Genomic DNA, 20,620 nt, shown 5'->3' on the forward strand with positions numbered 1-20,620 from the left:
AGGTTCATGTTTAGGTTTTTGCACCTGGCTGTTCGTCAATGCATTGCTTATATTTTGTACCTAATCAGCTGTCAGCTTAAAGTGGCTTTGTGCATACATTAATTTGTTTCCTGGCTCACTTTAATTGTGGTCACTTGCTATGTTCTGTGTTTATTCCTGGTAATAAAACTACAAGAAAAAGTTATACAGCCATCTTTACTTTGCCATGAACGGTAATAGTGCAACAGCTGTTGAAATGATACGCAGTGGTAGTCTAGTATTGGAGTTTTGAGTGAAAGTTAGTAAAATCTTCTGAAAGTACAAGTGGCTTTAGCTCTCATAAACACTAATTATTCAACCCGTAACTAACTTATTACTTGTATAACTTAAAAACCATCTTATTGAGGTTCTCAGAATTTACTGTAGAGGCAGCACAAGTGGTCGAAGATAAATATGATCCAGTCATTTTTTGTTTGTTTTTGCAGTATTCATATAGTGTTATTTGCCTTTCTGTCTTTGCTGATCAGTTTATATTGGTTTACCTAAGATTATTATTACAGTATTTGGTGCATCTTTATAAATAGCAATGGATTTTTTTGCCCTGCACACTCTGTAGCAAGGAACAAGAGTAAACAGTAAAAGACATTTTCAAGAGTTAAATGAAAATAATTCTTCAGGCCAGATTGTGTGTGGGTAGCTTAGAATTGTCCCTAGAAAAGTACTTGGGTGAGAAGATTATTATCCAGATGAAAATTCACACAAAGACAAGGTACAAACAGCACAGAAGCAACAGTGGTGGCACTGCATTCTTTTGATAGCAGTGATAACCCAAATTGTGAATGTATGAGAATAGAAAATTATTTCACACGTGTGCACACACACACACATACACACACACAACTCATTAATATTTAAGCCATAAGAGGAGTGGCTACTAGCTACTGGGTGTGTAAATGTTTAACACTAGAATTACCAGAGCCTACGAAAAAACTCGTAGATCCGGCCCACCTTAAATCGCTTCTTAAATCCATTCACACCTCTCCGCCAGCGTCTTTTGCCCTCTAAATGTGCTGATAAAGACAAGCTGTCAGTAGCCGGCTATTCCATGCCCCCACCGACTTAGAACGTGCACGAACTTCTCCCAGCTCATGCCTTGATTGATTATCTGGGAGTGAAGTGGAGTTTTAGAGTGGAAATAATAGATCGTTATTTGGGACACACACATTTCATGTGTGTTCCGTTTCTACAGTAATCTGTGCAAACACATTGTTAAAACAGAAACTTTTTCATATTTTAGTAATAAATGTTACAAAATGTAGGCATAAACTATAGAACGTGTAAAGCCAGAGTTCCAAAGATCAAATAAATACTTTCACAAAAGGTTCAATGATGACACAACAGTTTCCGTGGCGTAGGGCACTAAGATTTGCCTCTCAGAGCGCAGCAGCTTTGCCGTACCTCACAGACCTGAGTTGGATTCCCCGCTGGGGATAAAGTGTTACTTTTTTTTTTTTTTTTTTAACTTCAAACGGACATAAAATTTATAAATTGGTATGCACGGTCAGTTAATGAGATCGTTATATTTTCATGTGGGATTCTCCTTTTAAAATATTTTTTTAACAATTGAGACTGCAATTAACATGAAAAACTTCCTTTATAACTGTTATTTTTAAGATCCATAACACACAGACAGACAGAGCACTGCGTAATAGAGAGACAGACAGGCAGAGATATATAAATAAACAGGGAAGGCACATGTACTAAAAGAAAAAAAAGATCAACATGTGCGTTGTTCCTGCTGTACTGAATAAGCTCACGCGCTCTAACATCACCCCTCCCCCTGGTCTGAATCTGTAAGTAACAGCACAAGTACAGACGCAAACCAAGTGTAATCAAGGGTCCCCGGTTCGATCCCCACTCACTCCTATATTTGCCGTTTTCAGTAGTAAGCTGCTCTTTTTGTTAATATTATATACAGTACACACATACACTTGTTTTGCGTCTGTACTTGTGCTGTTACTTAGAGAGTCAGATCGGGGGAGGGGTGATGTTAGAGCGCGTGAGCTTATTCAGTACAGCAGGAACAACGCACATGTTGATCTTTTTTTTTCTTTCAGTACATATGCCTTCCCTGTTTATTTATATATCTCTGCCTGTCTGTCTCTCTATTACGCAGTGCTCTGTCTGTCTGTGTGTTATGGATCTTAAAAATAACAGTTATAAGGACAGTTGTTCATGTTAATTGTAGTCTCAATTGTTAAAAAAATATTTTAAAAGGAGCATCCCACATGAAAATATAACGATCTCATTAACTGACAGTGCATACCAATTTGTAAATTTTATGTCCGTTTGAGGTTAAAAAGAAAAAAAAAAAGTAACACTTTATCCCCAGCGGGGAATCGAACTCAGGTCTGTGAGGCACGGCAAAGCTGCTGCGCTCCGAGTGGCAAATCTTAGCACGCTACGCCACAGAAACTGTTGTGTCATCATTGAACCTTTTGTGAAAATATTTATTTGATCTTTGGAACTCAGGCTTTACACGTTCTATAGTTTTTGCCTACATTTTGTAACATTTATTACTAAAACATGAAAAAGTTTCTGTTTTAACAATGCGTTTACACAGATTACTGTAGAAACGGAACACACATGAAATGCGTGTTTTCCAAATAACGATCTATTATTTCCACTCTAAAACTCCACTTCACTGCCAGATAATTAATCAAGGCATGAGCTGAGAGAAGTTCGTGCACGTTCTAAGTCGGTGGGGGGATGGAATAGCCGGCTGCTGGCAGGTTGTCTTTATCAGCACATTTAGAGGACAAAAGATGCTGGTGGAGAGGTGTGAACGGATTTAAGAAGCGATTTAAGGTGGGCCGGATCTACGAGTTTTTTTGTAGGCTCTGGTAATTCTAGTGTTAAGTATACTTTTCTTTTTGTCCCCATCACCTTATGAGACTATATGTATACATAGTGTGTGCATTCTTTAATCGTTTAAATTATTTTTATTTTCAGCTTCAGGAAAATCAGGATGAAATTGAAAACATGATGAACTCAATCTTCAAGGGTATTTTTGTTCACAGATATAGGTAATATGAAGAAAATTAGTAATTTTCAAATGCAAATGAATTTAAATTGTGCTAATTTTGTCTGTTGCTTTTTTTTTTGCAGAGATGCAATTGCTGAGATAAGAGCAATTTGCATAGAGGAAATTGGTGTTTGGATGAAAATGTACAGTGATGCTTTCCTTAATGACAGCTATCTGAAATATGTTGGTTGGACATTGCATGATCGTGTAAGTCCAGGCAGTTGTGTTTACTCTGTTATGTTAATGGCTGCTATAAGTAGGTGATTGTGGTATATGCCAACAGTATATTTATTATACTTGACAAAATTTTTAAAGTAGCAGTGGAACAGTTTTCAATGCCATTTAAAAAAAAAAAAACCACAAAAAAAAAAAAAAAAAGCTCCCTTATTAAGTTAGCTTGAAATTGAATAAGTAGATAATTTAATTACTGACAAAATAAAAGATTAAGTTGTGTATGATATCCAGTAATGTCTTTTATCCATGCATCTGTCTTTTTTTCTGAACCCAGGTAACACACTGACACACAAGTTAACTATTAAAATTCGTAAGGCTGGAGACTCAGATTTGGTTCCAAGCTTCTTCTGTGTGTATTTTTTTTAGTTTGTGTTTCTGTGAGGTTAATTGTGGCTTTGGATTTTGCAAATATTAGGATGTTTTTTTCCATCTATATTTCTGCCTAACAGACATAATTCTTCAAAAATTTAAGAGTAACGGATACAGGACTACTACAAATCTGAGTATTTTTTTCAGTTTAATATCTAGTGAAATTTCATCCAAATGTTTCAACAATTTTTTATATTGATAGTTTACCTGTGCTTATCTCACCATTGATTATGGGTTGTTTTACACTATTAGTAAAGATTATAGCAGAACTATTGAATGATATAGGCTTTTTCAGTTTGATTTTATTAATCTTTTTATTTTATTTGGCAAGGTTCGAAACACAGCAAGTCTTAAATACTGTTTCACACATACTTTTAAATGGGTAACATAAGTACTGTTTTCATTGAAAAGTTATGAAATATTAATAACTGAATGACTATGTCCGTTAATAGGCATTACTTTTTCCAGATTAGAAAATAAGCCCCTTTTAAATTAGAACACTTTGTATTCAACAAACCCTGACAAAAGACTGGCAGTTACAATTTTTCTTGACTGTTCCAAGCACATTGCAATAGTAGCCCTAGCTCTTTGTAAATCATATCAGGTTTCATTAGACTCTTCTAGTTTGTTACCTGCTTTAGACTGAGATTTCTATCAGTTATAAATTTATATTTATTTTTTTAATTTTCCATTTATTTATAGTATGTTATGCATAATTGGGACAACAGTGTGATCTGGTGGCTGAATAGTTTTTGTTCAAGTTCATACTTAAGAATTATACTGTGATCTTAAGTAAGATACTTTTGGTTCACTGACTACTTAAGTGTAAATATGTGAGGAGTTTTACATCCTGTATGAATTCCATTCAAATTGATGATTGAAGTGAGTTTTTTATTATTATTATGATGATTATTGTTGTGTTTGATCTGTATATTTTAAGTTATATTTTTACTTAGACAAATGTGAGGAGAATAGTTACAATTTCAGCAACTTTCAATTGTATCCTGTTTCTTTTCAATTTACCTGCTTGTTTATTAGCAAGGTGAAGTCCGGCTGAAGTGCTTGAAAGCTCTGCAAAACTTGTACACAAACAGAGAACTCTTTCCAAAGTTGGAGCTGTTTACTAACAGATTTAAGGTAAGGTGTCTTTAGCATCTACATCTGGAAGACCTACATACATATCAAATAATACTGAGATTGTAATGTGGTCACTCAATCATTGTTCTTCAAAATCAGTATGCATTTGGTTCCATTTGCTTGCTAATATCTAATTTTAGCTTCTTGCCAGATTTTATTTATACAATAACTAGCTTTGTTACCTGGCTTCACCTGGGAACTTTCCTAAGACAGTAGTGATACATCTTTCCTTATACTTGAAAATTTGGTATGCATTTTCCTTCGATTATTCTTTTTGCCACAAACAATATCACTTGAATTCTGAATGTTTATGCGTATTTAGCAACCACAACTCTGTTCACTTTAGAATTTTGTTGTGTATATGTAGCAACCGCAAATCTGTTCACTAAGGGATTTTGTTGTATGCTTAGCAATCTCAAACCTATTTGCTTAAGGAGTTTTATTTTGTGCTATGTGGCAACCGCTAGTCTGTTTGTTTTGCAACCACATCTCTGTTGTTTTCAGGAATTTTTTGTGCATATTTTGCCGAAGATTTTTAGAATAGATTTTGTTGGAAATTGTATATTTAGTATGGTGCTTATGTGTTCCTGTTTTATTGGTATAGTTTTGTTATAATTTGGTCACATCAAATAAGCAAAAGAATGTACTTGTGATGTTTGATGTAACCAGTTTTGAGTTTGAGTAAGATCAATAGTAGTAAAAGGTTTGAAAATATCAAAATGACCTTGTAAAGCTTCTGTGAAGCACAATCTTTCAACTTGCTAACCGGGTTACTCCAAATTTAGCAAATATACTGTTTCTTTAAACTTTAAATACACTTGAAAAAAGTCTTATGCAGCTAACTGTTCATGAGTGGTAGCATCAGCTGAGTGATCTTGCATATCATTTATATGCATTACAACATTGTTGCAGTTTTTCCCATTTGTGTTATCTGAGAAACTTTGTATTGCGCCCACTGTTTCAGTACAAATTGGACAATTTGATGCTAAATTTCCAAACCTAATATATCTGTACCTTATTCACCGAATATACAATAAAATAATATCTTTCTATCTGCCTTTGCACATATTTACAGAGTGGAATTGGTACGATTCCAATCAAAAGGAATTCCATTTTAATTGATCAAAACCAATATACAACTTGAAAAAGTGTTTTGCATGGAAACCACATTTTTTTTTTTTTTTTTTGCAGAACTTGTTCCATTCACTTCACAGCTCCATCTGCATGGAACCTGTCAATTCCGTGTAATTTTTCCTGTCTATGTCACCACTCCATTTTCCCTCTTCATTCTGTCCTATTGGTCAGTGGTGCCTTTTATCTTCCCCACTCATCATTTCCGCCTTCACTTGCATATTGCCATACCACAAATAGGTGAAAGGTTGCCACACTTTGTCTTTGGGCTTCTGTCAGTGCTGCATGGCATATTAGCATAGTGTACTTGGTGTATTATTATGGACAAATTAAAAAGGGGGAAAGCTACTTTTCTTTCAGTCAAATCAGTCAAAGTGCTTTTGAGAGTTTAAGGCATTTCTCCTAAATATTGATATATCAAAATGGGCCTAGATGTTCCATCTTGCCAAATTGAACTTTATAACTAAATGAGAAATGGTATTTTTGTTGGTGAGCGAGTGAGTGAGTCAATCAGCTTTGCATTTTGATGTCCATAGTTACAGTTCTCTGTAAATTTATATGCACTTCAAGGCAGTAGTACTTAAACTAAAGAAGGCTGAAACTGCATGGAAAAAAATAATACTTTTAAAACAGTTATGAATGAAACTTATTTATACATAAAGTAAAAGCAAAAGAAACTTATGGAACATCATTGTGTTATTGGTAAACAAAAGGATTGATTAAATTAAATTAAAAAAATGTAATTAAGGAATAGTTCTTATGACTGGCACACCTATTACCATGTCTTAAGACAGGTTAACATTGATGTTAGTTAAATTCTACAAAAATGTTTTTAAAGGAATACTCCACCCAAAAATTATATTTATTTTTTTAAGTTACTTACCCCATGTTCTTTGCAGTTGTGGCAGAGAAGTTTCAAGCAAAATGGAGAATAAGTTGTTTATAATAAAACAGAAGTCAGTTGTCAACCAATAATGTATAACAGAAAATGATGTGAAAGCAACAAAGGAAAAAATCTCATGTTGTAGTGTTGCATATTTCACATTTCAGTTATCTGGTCGCTTGCTCAAAACATGAGAAAGGAATGCTTTTTTTTTTTTTTTTTTTTTTTTTTTTTTTTGCTAAAATATTGTTAAAGTTACTTCCAGAATTATCAATGCACATATAAACATAAAACCTAAAGCTTCATGAGAAGAAATTTTTGAGCTGAAGAAAGTAATCGACCAACATACGAGGGTTGTCTGGGTTCCGCGCGAAATTTTATCGTTTGTCGAGTGTCAGCCTGTCGAAACCTGTTCTGCTGTGTAGAGGGATTATTCAAGTGGTTGCATGTTTTTGTTCAGATGTTTTGCTCCCTCTCTTCCTTCAGAATGAACACGAGAAGCAAATGAACTGAGAGTGCGCAGCCGGCGCTAGCGGCAAAGCTCCCGACTCCGTGCATGCGTGACTTTCGAGTGATGATTTTTTACGACTTTTCTGATGGTTTAATCTGCTCGGTGGAACGCACCATGTTTGCCATCTTTTTCAACGTCGATGGCATTGTCGCGTCAATTCCGCTGATGGAGGGGACAACTGTCACCTCTGAGTGGTACACCACTCAGTGCCTGCCTGACTTTTTTTCTGCGATGGCTAGAGGCTGGTCCAAGAACTTGCGAAGGCACTTTTTGCATCATGACAATGCGCCAGCCCACACGGCTAATGCGACGAAGCATTTCATCAAAGACAGTGGTGTCAACGTTTTGAACCCGCCACCCTACTCGCCTGATCTTGCACCATGTGACTTTTGGCTCTTCCCGAAGGTGACAGAACCCCTGCGAGGCCACAACTTCGAAACTCGAGAGGAACTGATTGCAACTGTCAAAGAACAGCTGGACAACCTCCCAAAGACAGCCTTTCGCGAGTGTTTTGCAGCGTGGGTCAGAAGAGCCCAAAAGTGCATTAATGTTGGCGGTGAATACTTGGAAAAAGTTTAAAAAGGATCGAAGTACATGAGAAAAATAGAAAAAAAAATCCTTGGCTACTTATTTTGAGTGATTCCGCGCGGAACGCAGACAACCCTCGTATGACAGCAAGGTCTTCAAGTCAAAAAGTCACTACCATAAGTGAGAATTTCTAAATAAGCCAATTATCTTCTACACTACGTGTCAGTTTGTTCTACTTACCATATCAGTAAATTCAAAGTTAAAAAGTAGGAATTTTTGTAGATACTGACAAAGCATTGTGTATGAATGTTCTTGTTTTATACCAACTGTTGGTCTTTTTTTTTTCTAGGATAGAATTGTTTCCATGACTCTTGATAAAGAGTATGATGTGGCTGTAGAAGCTATACGATTGGTTACATTAATTTTACAGTGAGTATACATTATATTTATAATGCCAGGAGAGCCTTGTGGTTTTGAATTATAGTTCTCTTTCAAGTAATCTTTTGTCAATTTATCACTTTATGTGACCAAAGAAGTGCTTGTACATTTGTACATTTGTTTATATTATTCAATTTCCATATCTCTTCAAGCTTTATAATTTAACAGAGGTTATAGATTACAACTTAATTTTTGATGTATTTTTTTGTTATTTCTTAATAAACTATATTTTATTTCCCTTCGAATTAACTATTTGGTGACCAGAGTAGAAATATAAATTGAATAAACATAAATGTCAAAGGTAAAAACACAATTCTTTAAATAACATTTTGAACTCATTTGCTCAGTGAAGTAAAGTCTTTATTGAAATTTAGCAAGAAATTTGCTCAATGTTTCAGAGGCAGTGAAGATGCTCTGTCAAATGAAGATTGTGAAAATGTTTACCATTTGGTTTACTCGGCTCATAGACCTGTTGCAGTAGCAGCTGGAGAATTTTTGCATAGAAAGTAAGTGAAGACAAATCCATTTATTCAATTTTTCTTGTTAATCCTCTCTGAATAAATTAACCAAACCCCCACACCCATCATCCCAAAGTAAACAATAGTGTCATCCACAGAAAGATGTTGATCATAAATAAATCAGTTTAACGTCCTATAAGTAAAATTTATTTTCAGGAAAAATGGTGAAATGAGAGAATGGCCATAATAAGGATTTTGTGTGAGAAGGATGTGGGGATGGCACACATTCAAAATTGAAGATAATTTTTTTTATTGTGTTAAAGACAAACTATATAAGCACAACATGGCTCTTCCTGAGGGAGTGCACTTTTTGAAATACCTGAGAGTGCCACACATTCAAAAGTAAATGAAATGCCAGTAAAGAGCAGTAGTACAGGTGTCTGTAAGTATTAACAATAGTTTAAAACTTTTACATTAATGAAAATACTGTAATATTGTTCTCAAGTTGCTCCATTGTAACACATTCTCAAGTCAGTAAAATTTAAGTAGTGCAATCTTCTGTAAATATTACTGTAGCCTCAATGAGTGCCTTCCAAACTTTCACTTTGGTGACCCCCAAGGATTTTTAAAATTCTGCTTTCCACCCAAACATAAAAGGAAAACTACATGAAACCTAATAGCAAGAGATCAAATATAGAAAGTACATTTCATTTAATAGTTTCTTTTAAGATATATTTGTACACAGTTTTTTGGTGTCAAGAAACAATAATATTATTGCAATTTTATTACTCTCGCATCATTTATTACACATTTCCTTGTTGTTAAGATCTCGTTAAAGGTAATTTATTGGTACTAGAACATGATATTTAAAGTGACATCTAGTTAAAGATAAACTACACACATTCTGAAAAGTTGTACCTTTTGGCAGTGTTTTATACACTTGTAACTAAAGCAAGTGTAAAGAGCACCCAGTTAAAATGAAAATAATACATCATACACCTGGAAACTAACAATATAGACTCCCTAGAGCAAAAAGCAGAGTAACTGGCAATGCATGTACTTTACTAATTGACAGATGAAAAAAGGAGAAATGGCAAGTGTAAAGAGGTAAGAAACCACCATCATGTCTTAATGCACCCTGAACTAAATCAAATGTGGCATTATTCTACAAGACACTGATATCTTCATAACACTCCATTCATCTTTACCTTTTTATTTATGTTTATATGCACATTTATGAAGGGATTTGTTGTCGACACATTGATTTTCAAGGCTGTGATTCACTTGCTACTTTTACTGTTGATGAGTCATAAGCATAGACATACTGCCAGCAAATAGTGTAAAAATGAGTAATTATAAAGAGTATGAAAAGGCACATACAGAACAAAAGTATACAAGCGAAATCCTGTTATAACAAAACTCATGGGACCATAAAAATATTTCCTTATAATGGAAATTTTGTTAAAATTAATATTTGGAAAATACTTCTACTATTATGACTGGGGTCGCCATGTCTAATGGCAGCAGCACAAGGACACCTCCGTAGCTGCATCTGCTAAACAGTAAACCAAGGGCATAGTAATTGGTTTTTCTCTGCAGGATCAGGCCTACTGCGTAACATGCTTGTCGCACAATGTTTAGAACATTTAACATCAGGCTTTGAAATGCTCTTCCTTGCACTCTCTCTCTTCTTTAGACCCCATCTGCCGCAGTGGTGATTCCAAGCTGCTGGGGTCCTCCTAATCTGAAGATGGGAGCTAAAGCAGGGCAATTGCCAGCTCCAATCAGCTTCTATTGTGAATGAAGCCTTGAGACTGTACCTGGCTTTTCTAGACAGTAATAAAGTACCTGTATTTTGCTTGAAAACCTGTACTTCCCTTCCTGTCTCTCGTGCAATTCTGTGACCCAATTTTGACAGTACCTGCATAAAAAAAACACTTCTTAAACTGTAAAAAATATTTTATTTGAAAATGTTAGATGTAACTTCTTTATAATAGAAATACAGGTATGAATGCAGAATGAAAACAAGACTTTAAATGAAGATGAAGGCGTTATTCCAAATGTTTTTTTTTTTGTTTTTGATTTTATTGATTTTATTGAAATCACACAACATTCCATACAAATAGATCAATTTTTACAAAAATAGGATCGAAAACAAATCAACCCCAACCCCTGAGAAAAAGAGCTAGGCCAGCAGAGTAAAACTTAAAGCTAATAAAGATAAGTAAATAGATGAATTAATACGTGAATAAAGGGAAAAAAAGGGGAGAGAATCTGCTTCCTCGGTGATTTAAAAGCTTATTCTAAAATTTTATTGATCCTGCCTGGTTTTGAAAAAGTTCTGCACAGATCCTCTAAGTGCGAATTTGATTTTTTTCCAGTTTCAAATAGTATATAACATCAGTTACCCACTGACTTAAAAGAGGAGAGTTAGGATTCTTCCAGTTGAGCAAGATAAGTCTACGTACCAATAGTGTAGTAAAGGCAATTAGAGTTTTTGTCTTTATCCACTTTAAGCCCATCTGGGAGTACCCCAAACACAGATGTTAATGGGTTAGGAGGGATTGTGACACCAAGGCATTTAAAGATTTTGGTCCAGAATGATGTTCCAAATGTTTTTGCCAAGTAATTTTTCTTCATTCCAGAATCAACTTTTTCTAGGACCGTTAATTTTTCTTTCAGCATAAACTGATGCTTTTTCTTACTTTTTTGTTCATCTCAAAGAAAACTTTGATAAGTGCTATGAAACTCGAACAGTACAGTACCCGCACACGACACAACTACCCATGTGGAGGCTAAGTGGAGTACTGACTCTGAATTTGGATTTACCTGTATGATGTCATGCCTACATTCTCACCGAGACTGTCCAAGACCAGTAATTTCACTACAGACTGTCTTTCTTTGAGACAGACAGTTGCAGATTTCCCGCACCCCAGGTGTGGAAAGTGTAGGCATGGCATTAAGTATTTCTTGAATTGCATTATTATCTTTTGTGGCCATTTTTGGTCTAAAAAATCTTCATTATACTGAAATTTACATTTCATTAAAACATAATTCGTTTAACACAATGTTCTATGAACGTTTGTCAGGACCCACAAAAAGTTTTCGTTATTCTGAAAATTTCTTTACTTCGGTATTTGCTATAATGGGATTTCACATGAGTGAACAGAAATGTGCATCTTACTTGAATAAAATAGATACTGCAGAAAATAAGTAAATTTCAAAATTTCACACTGTATATTGTACTAGCAAATAGGTATTATTGATAATGTCAATTGTCAATTTATTTATATAGCACATTTAAACAAACATAGTAATGCTGTGGCCAAAGTGCTTTACAAAAATAGAACAAATTAACATAAAACATAAATAGAAATAAAATATATGAACATAAAATAAAATACATAATAAATAGAAGTAATGTTATATACATAAAAAATAGAAATAATGTAATGTAATCACAAAGAGGAAGCCATCAGTATTACTGAAGGTCACTGAATGCAAGTGAGTAGAAATGAGTCTTTAATCTTGTTTTAAACAGTTCAATTGTAGATGACTGCTTTATATGATGAGGTAAAGAGTTCCACAGGCGAGGTGCGACAGCTGCAAAAGACCTGTTCCCCTTGGGTTTACACTTGGTACGAGGGACAACCAGAGACAGCTGACCAGAAGATCTCAGCACTCTAGATGGCTGATGTAAAACACACAGTTCAGATAAATAGGCAGGAGCAAGCCCATGTAAAGATTTAAAAACTAGCAGCAGGATTTTAAAATCAATTCGAAAACTGACAGGCAGCCAGTGTAAAGAAGCTAAAATAGGAGAGACAGAGTCATACTTTCTTGCCCCAACCAGAAAGCGAGCGGCAGCATTTTGTACCAACTGTAACCTGTGTATCAAGGATTTGTTAATCCCAGAATACAACGAGTTGCAGTAATCGAGGCGAGAAAAAATAAACGCATGAGTAGCTATCTCAAGATCCCTAGAAGATAAAAAAGGCTTTATCTTACCTAATAGACGAAGTTGGAAAAAGCAACTCTTGACTACAGAATTTATTTGTTTCTCAAAAGAGAGGTTACTGTCAAAGGTGGTAACACCAAGATTGCGGACTTGAGGTTTGGAAAAGACAGAGAAAGAGCCGAGAAGACCAAGACCAATTTGGGCTTTAGCTGATGGACCCACTAGAAGCACCTCCGTTTTATTTTGATGTAGATCAAGAAAATTACAATATAAGCTGTAGACTTCTAAGTAACACCAGGAGGCTATATTAATCAGTTTACACTTGGCTACGATTACACTCATACTTACACTAATTAAGTGGCAGCTGGCTGGGATTTCCAAAGGATGAAATTAATTGTAATTTTATTGAACTATTTTACCATTACATCTGATCTTTAGCTGAAAAGTGCAATCAACAAGACACTATACACACTCAGATATTAATTGTACTTGCTAAATCCGTATATAATGCATACTTAAACATAAACATAACTTTTGTTTTTATATAAATGTTAACAAAATTGTGAAAAGGTTTTAAACAGTAGATTAGTGTGCTTATGCAAACTTGCTTATTATAATGTACTTACATTATTACATTACCCACTATAAAGTTTCAGAACTTCAGTAGTTAAGTCAATGTGAGACAACAACAAGTTTAACTGTGTGGAGCAAGATACAGAATAAACTGAGAAATATTTCTACATTCGTTCTACAGATTTTATTTTTTTCTCCAGCTTTCTGGAGTTTTTTTTTTTTCTGTCCACCCTGGCCTTCGGACCTTACTCCTTTTCTATGTTAACTAATGTTGCCTTATTTTAATTTCTTATTTTGTCTTGTATTTTTCTTTTCTTCATTATGTAAAGCACTTTGAGCTACTTTTTGTATGAAAATGTGCTATATAAATGTTGTTGTTGTTGTTGTAGTTCCATAGTGGATTCAAACGTCACTCTAGCAACCAAGTTGTATAAAGTTATCTAGTCAGGTTCAGTCTGTGTATTATGATTTACTGTATCTTAGGAAACAGATAAAGTGATATATAAAGGGCTTAAAAGGACATTCCTAAAATTGGCTTGTTCTTCTTTTGACACCAAAGGCTGTTTAGTAGGCATGACCCGCAAGCAGAGGAGGCCTTAGCCAAAAGAAGAGGGAGAAATAGCCCCAATGGCAATCTTATTCGAATGCTTGTTCTGTTCTTCTTGGAAAGTGAGGTAGGTGTAAACAAATTAACCTATTTTGCTTTTTAAACTTGAAAATTATTTTATATATAAAATGTTTAAATTGTGTTACCTCTCTTGCTTTTCGTTAGGAACTTGTGCATTTTTACTTCTTTATGCTAATGTGCTGATTTTCAATTTTGATAGAAAATTTCCTAATTTGCTGACCTGAACTGAGGCTTTCATCTGTTGTTTGCAGATTACTAGACATATTTGCCATGTTCTGAAGTTTAATCATGTACTTCCTTTGTTTAAAAAGTGAATATCTTATTAATGCTCACCCACTGTTGATTTTACTAAATGCATGGTATTTCCAACATCAGTAGCAGTGTGCTTCAGCACATGGGCTAACATGAAGATTTGTTCTTTAATACTTCTGTCCTTTTTTGAATGTTTGTACTTACTGTGTGTGTCAATGTTTTTCATCAAAGAAACTCGCATTGTATTGTATTTCAAGTCTTTGCGATGCTACATTGTGAGTTGGTGAGGCTGGTTCGTGCTTGCAGAAGCTGCCAGATAATGGGAAGTTGCACTTGATTGGATGTCCACCAGTCAGCCTGGCATTTTAAATTCCACTAGTGACAATAAAAACAGACAAAAAAGTTAAAAAGGTTGAGAATTTGGCAAAGGTAGAAGGAAGTTGCTAAATCTAAGAGCATTTATTTTTTGGAATTTGGTGAGGTTACTTTAAAAGAAACAGGGAGATATACTTCATCTCTAGGGATTGTAAGTGCTACAAGGTGTGAATTTTATTTTTTCTTTATATTCTATATGTATTTTTAAAATACATCACTTTCCCTAGAATTTTAAATTCTCCTGTAACTCCCTGGAGCATACATCTTTTCATACAGTGTTGAACTTTATCATAACTTTTCTACCATTTTAGATGCTGTCCATTTTGTTAACTTCTGTTTCTTCTGCAACTATACGGATACCATGGATGCATATTTACTCTCCTTTTCACACCCCTGGAAGACAGTCTTGTATTTCAGGGGCCCCCTCCTTGAAATTATTTTCAATAATAGTGTCTTCCCTATAGTGTCCTGTTCATGTGGACACTTCACAAAACATTCTGAATAAGGGCATTTATGGAATAACTTCTATTGTTCTACTGTTTAGCTGAGTGTGCAAAGGAATATTTGATTTGCTGAAACTAAGAATTGATTATTGTTCAAGTGGAGATGCAAGGTATTAGTCGAGAGCTCATTGTCTTACCAAACAGTAATTGACTATTAGCTCAATATTAGTTTAAAAGAAGATTAAAGTTGCATAATAAATTGCATTTGGCACATTCTTTGCCCATCAGAGGCAGTTTATGTACAGATGCTACCTTTTAATTTTTTTTTTCTTCATATAGATTTTTAATTTTAATGATCTTAATTCATTTCAGGATGTTGTTCTCACTTACTGCATCTTCCTTATAACTTCAGGTTCTCATTTGTACATAGTATGATGAATATCTTAAATAATATAGCAACAACAATAATGTAAAGTGTGTATTACTTTGACACTTTTCAGTGGTTAACAATGACTTTGAATCATCCTACACCTAGTAGCAAATTTATTGCTAATAAACTAGAAGGTTTTTGGTCATTGTAAAACTATAATATTTGCTGGGATTTCTTATGCAGCAGATATGGAGCACACAGCAGTTGTGAAAGAACAAATTAACTTGGAAGAATGCTACATTTCTGAGTACATTTATTCTTTTTATAACATTTTATCCATTGCTGCTCTCACGTGCATGGGACTTATTAGAGTTGTTATCACTGTGACATTGCACCATCCCACTTACTTGCATTCACATAAATTTCTGGATGAAGTTTTGGGAGTAATGAAAGGTTGCTGTTAACTTCTAACTTAGTCCACACAAAACACAACGCTAAACTGTATATTTTTTTGTGGAAACGAAATTAAACGAGTATTGCATCAATCCAAATACAAGTTGACGACAAAAGGTAATTTCTGCCTGACCTTTTTGTGTTTACAATTCTTAACTTTTAAACAGGTGAGAGGTGAACTTTATGGCAAAATTAATTGAATTTGGGTAGCATTATGTTCCATGAATTGTTTATTTTAAAGGGCATTCATAGAAAATGTCCCACTAGCAGAGTTGTATTTTTCCAACATAACACGTGAACATAATATGATTGTCTGAATGCTTTGCAGCCTAACACCATTTAAAAGGGGCTTTTTCTCTTATGATCCTTTTTAATTCTTTTATTCGTGTCTGAGTCTATATTGTTTTGTTTCAAGCATACTATATACCAGCTTATTAACAGCCAGGATGTGACTTTACCAGTGAATAATTCAGTTCAGTTCTCATAATGTCTTAGCCAGTTATTGAAGTGTACTTTTTTAGGGGTTACCTCTTAGAAAAGTGTGTTGTGTATGTGTTAACCCTCAGAAATATTCAGACATGGTAACAGAATGCCAGTCAGTGTGGAATTAAAAATGATGCTTCCACACTGAATGTGCTTGAGTACCTCTAAGTGTTAAAGCACTTATTTCTCTAAATACAAAAGAGTATGTGCAGTGGTCATTTGAAGCTTAAATGAATGTTCAGCTCTTGCATAAAAAGAGTTTACAGCACATGAGCTTTGTAGTAGATTGCACAGATCTATAACCATGGATACTTCTCCAGTGACTAGTATGAAATTGATTTGCCATTTCGTAAAATTCTCTTTGGTTCTGCTTTATATTCAACATTTAATTGTGGCATTTAGTAAACTGATGCAATTATGTTTGTGTAAAAATGAATTGTCACCTATGTGGGCCTTTGGCCAAATACTAGTTACCTGCATTATGAGAAATTCAAAGTGCATGAGTAATTGAAGACTCTCTGGTGGTGAAGCAGTTCATTTTGCAGATATCAAACTATTTCAGTCTTATTTTTTTATTAAAGATAAAAGCAGTCAAAAAATAATAATCTTTAATTCATAAGTAAATGCATAATTTGGCAAGGCTTGGCCACCTAAGGAAACAACTAAATACACCAGTCTGTTTCTCAAGATCCAATCAAAATTCAAAGGAACTTAACAGCCCGAGATGTACTGTAGATATTATTTATGTCAGGTGTGCCTGTTATAACTTCAAAACCAGCATATGAAATACAAAGAAGAATTTTTGTCATGCAGAGGAAGATCTTTGTGTGCCAAAAAAAAAAAAAACACTTTAGGGAGGTGCACTGCATCTTTTAATGGTCATACAGTACCTCTTACTAGTGGTCTATAGCTATTTATAATTTTTATTTTATGTATTTATTTTTATTTGTTTACTCTCCGTATTAATTTGAATTTTTTGTGTGCAAATTAAATTGTGCTGTCGTTAAGTTGTTTTACCTTTTATTTTAATCTCGTGTCCTTGTCATTTTGTAGGCCTCATGGATCCTAGTATTTACAAATCTTTCTTGTTATAGATGAGAGATCAGTGAAAGATCCATAGCTTTGTATGAGCTCAGTTTAAAATTATTTTTAGTTTATATTTACTTACTGTTGAAACATTTGGATCAGAAATTGATCATTTTAAATTGCTTTTACTTTTGTTTTAATGGAAGAATTTTTGCAGTAAATGCAGTGCTTATTAAAATTAGTAATTTCAGTAAGGTACTGTAGCTAGAAAAATCAACTTGGTTGAGAGGGCACTTTTTTTGTTGCCAGAAGTAATAATAATTTTAGTAATTTTAAAGGCTTTATTACTGGTTACATTTTTTCTGTGTATTTTTTTAATCAATTACTGCTTTTATTAACTTAATATGATTAATAACCTAATCATATTAATTCCTTATTTCTCCTTTCTTAGTCCTTTTCTGCATTGTTTACAAATATGTTAGGTATTAATGGTAAGCTGAAGTTGGAATGCTCTTTAAAATGACCTGATATTGCTGAGAGTCCATGATCAAAATCACATGATAAAGATTTCCAGTTCCTGCTGCATGAAAACATCCCCACATCATCAGTGACACACTTCATTCTTTGATGTAGGGATGGTATGTTTTTTGGTCATAAGCCTAGCCTTCCTAATGGCAGACATATCACTGGTCCATGTGTACAGACAGTTCAGGATTAGTTTCACTTGTCCTTAGAACTACCTCACAAAACTCTGCAGGCGTTTCCAAATTCCTCTTAGCATATTCTAGTCGACCATTGATGTTTGTCGTGGTCAAGAGTGAAGTGCATCTTGGAGTCCTTTCACAAAGTCCTTGTTTGGTATTTGTCTAATAGGTGATTCTGAAGCCGTTATCAGGTCATCCTGTAGGTGTTTTGCAGTAACATGGAATTTTCTTATTTGTCTTGATTAAATTACTACAGGCACTTAAAGAAATTTTGGGGTTTCTCCCACAGGCTGGCACATTTGCAGCCCTCCTTATGTTTAAAACTTTGTTATAATGCTCCCAACAGTGTTTTTTGGAATGTTAAATTTTCGTAAAATCTTCTAATACCCAGTGTCCTTCAGGTGCAATGAAATAATTTCTTCTCTCAGCTTTTGTGAATGTTCATTAATCTAAATAGTAATTGCAACTCACCTTGAACACATTCATGAATGGGGTTTATTTATGCATTGCAGCTGAAGCAAATAAAGCGTCATTATAGAGTTCCCAATGACGTAATTATGTTTTAAAACCACTTTAAGTCATATAAACTTACAGATGGTTTTTAAACCAACAATGTTATATATGGGTTAAATATTTACGATATGGTTAAATAAACAAAATATCTTGTTAATCAGGAATATTTCATAATATATTTTCTTTGTTAATTTTGTGTCTCTCTTAACTGATAAAGACTTCATCCAACTCAAAGTCTACGTCTTTGAAAAATTTTTAATTGGTAAATCCTTACAGTGTAGGAAAGTTGATTACTTCTGATTGCGACAGTATGTGTATCCACAAAAATAAAAACACAAGTGACCACTGAAATGTATTTTATGTTATATTTGGGTGCTGTTGCCTCACAGCTCTAAACAGCCTGTTTTCAAATCCCAGCCTGATCACCATTTGTGTGTCGTTTGCAAGTTATATGTACACATTCTTAAAAGCATTTAATCTGATTCAGGATCGAGGAGGACTAGAGCTAATCCTGGTAGTATGGGGAACAAACCAGCAAAAAGCCTTGGAAAGGATACCATTCTAAATTGAAAAGGCAAGTTAACCTAACGAGGGTGTGGAAGGAAAACCTTTGCAAAAATGCGCAAACTGTATGGAGCCTCCTTTATTATGAAAGGACAACTGTCTATTTTGCACATATATGTAGGTGTTTATACTTCATGTTCATTAAATTATGTGGGAGTGCATGGCCTGAACCTAAATCGAATATCTCAAACAAGTGAACATATAGCCTGACCATTGTTAACAATGTGCCTACCAATGCAGTGTCAGTTTAGCATATACACAAAATTAAAAGATGTGCAACTGCATATTCACTTGAAGGTTTTAAAGTATACATGCTGTGATTTGTTCATGATTACTTAAACTGCTAGTAGAAAATAAAATAACAAATCAGGTGGTAAAACAGTGGTTACCTCATGCCTTTACTGTTTTAAAGATGTGCTAACCTTATAGAGAATCTGATTTAGCTCTTAATTTAGCTCAACCAAGTAAGTTACTTCCTGTACTTTTTCTACTTCATATGGAGAGCATAAGGTGTTATAATTGACATCTATGCTTCCATAACGCTGCAGTGAAAAGAACGCTCCTGTGTCATTTAAAGTTAATTTATGTCCCCTCTCCAAATTGAGTGTTTCTGTACATGCCCTGTGATGGGCTGTCATTTTGATCTGCTTTAAAATCTGTATGTTATGAAATACTTCCAGGATTTCAATATATTGCTGTATCCAGCAGGGGCATTCTTTCTCCCCTGAGATGTGTTTCTTGATGCAGAATTGACTAGAACCAGATTCCATACCTTTTGTACCTATGGCTGAAAATAATTACAAGAGAGAAGTATGGTACACAGAGAGATGTATGTGTTTAACTTGCTTAAAAAGGCAACATCTGTTCTCAGAAATATAATGCATAATCCTGTATACATACATATTTAGGCCAGAGAGAAGCATAGGAACATCACAGCCAAGTGGGAGAATGCTGGCAAATTTGATGTCCCATCCAACAGCTAGGAATGTCGGTGGCATAGTGATGCTTCTGATGTCGTCCTGGATCCTCGTCATTCTAAACACTCACATTATTACATATTCGTAGAATTCATGTCACAATTGGCTTGTTGTTAATACCTTCACAGACTCTGGGTTTTATAACCATATTGGTCAAGCAGACGTAAGCACTTCCCAAAACATCCTGCTTGTGTCCTTCACATGTTTTCTGCTGTTCCTAACCTGACTTACAGCTGTCATTTGTCAATCTCCCTGGCAGTCTCTCTCTCTCTCTCTCTCTCTCTCTCTCTCTCTCTCTCTCTCTCTCTCTCTCTCAGCTGAATTGCATGATTTGTGAAATACATTTAAAATTACATTTGGCATAAATAACCTTTTTGCTACAATTGCAGAAGAGGTAACACACGTATCCTTGCTTTTTCCCAGATTAGCAAATGCAAGGAACATTGTTCTGTTTGTAAATCTACCATGTTCATATCAAGACCTAACTAAGGCGTGGCTTTACACATGAACATTTACTGCACATTTGAAAAAAAAAAAAGAGAGAAAAA

At 34.5% G+C, this 20,620-nt stretch overlaps 1 protein-coding gene across 3 annotated transcripts in view; it reads left to right on the forward strand.

Moving 5' to 3' along the window:
* Positions 1-20,620, forward strand: part of stag1a (stromal antigen 1a) — a 291,842-nt gene that overhangs the window by 220,588 nt on the left and 50,634 nt on the right. For all 3 annotated transcript variants that reach the window (XM_051923034.1, XM_051923035.1, XM_028794702.2), the window contains 6 exons: positions 2,992-3,065; positions 3,148-3,271; positions 4,706-4,804; positions 8,207-8,286; positions 8,694-8,801; positions 13,844-13,958. In XM_051923034.1, coding sequence (XP_051778994.1) covers positions 2,992-3,065; positions 3,148-3,271; positions 4,706-4,804; positions 8,207-8,286; positions 8,694-8,801; positions 13,844-13,958 — 600 coding nt within the window. The remainder of the gene's footprint in view (positions 1-2,991; positions 3,066-3,147; positions 3,272-4,705; positions 4,805-8,206; positions 8,287-8,693; positions 8,802-13,843; positions 13,959-20,620) is intronic.

Source organism: Erpetoichthys calabaricus, chromosome 2 (genome assembly GCF_900747795.2).
Source record: "Erpetoichthys calabaricus chromosome 2, fErpCal1.3, whole genome shotgun sequence".
Classification (NCBI taxonomy): Eukaryota; Metazoa; Chordata; class Cladistia; order Polypteriformes; family Polypteridae; genus Erpetoichthys; species Erpetoichthys calabaricus.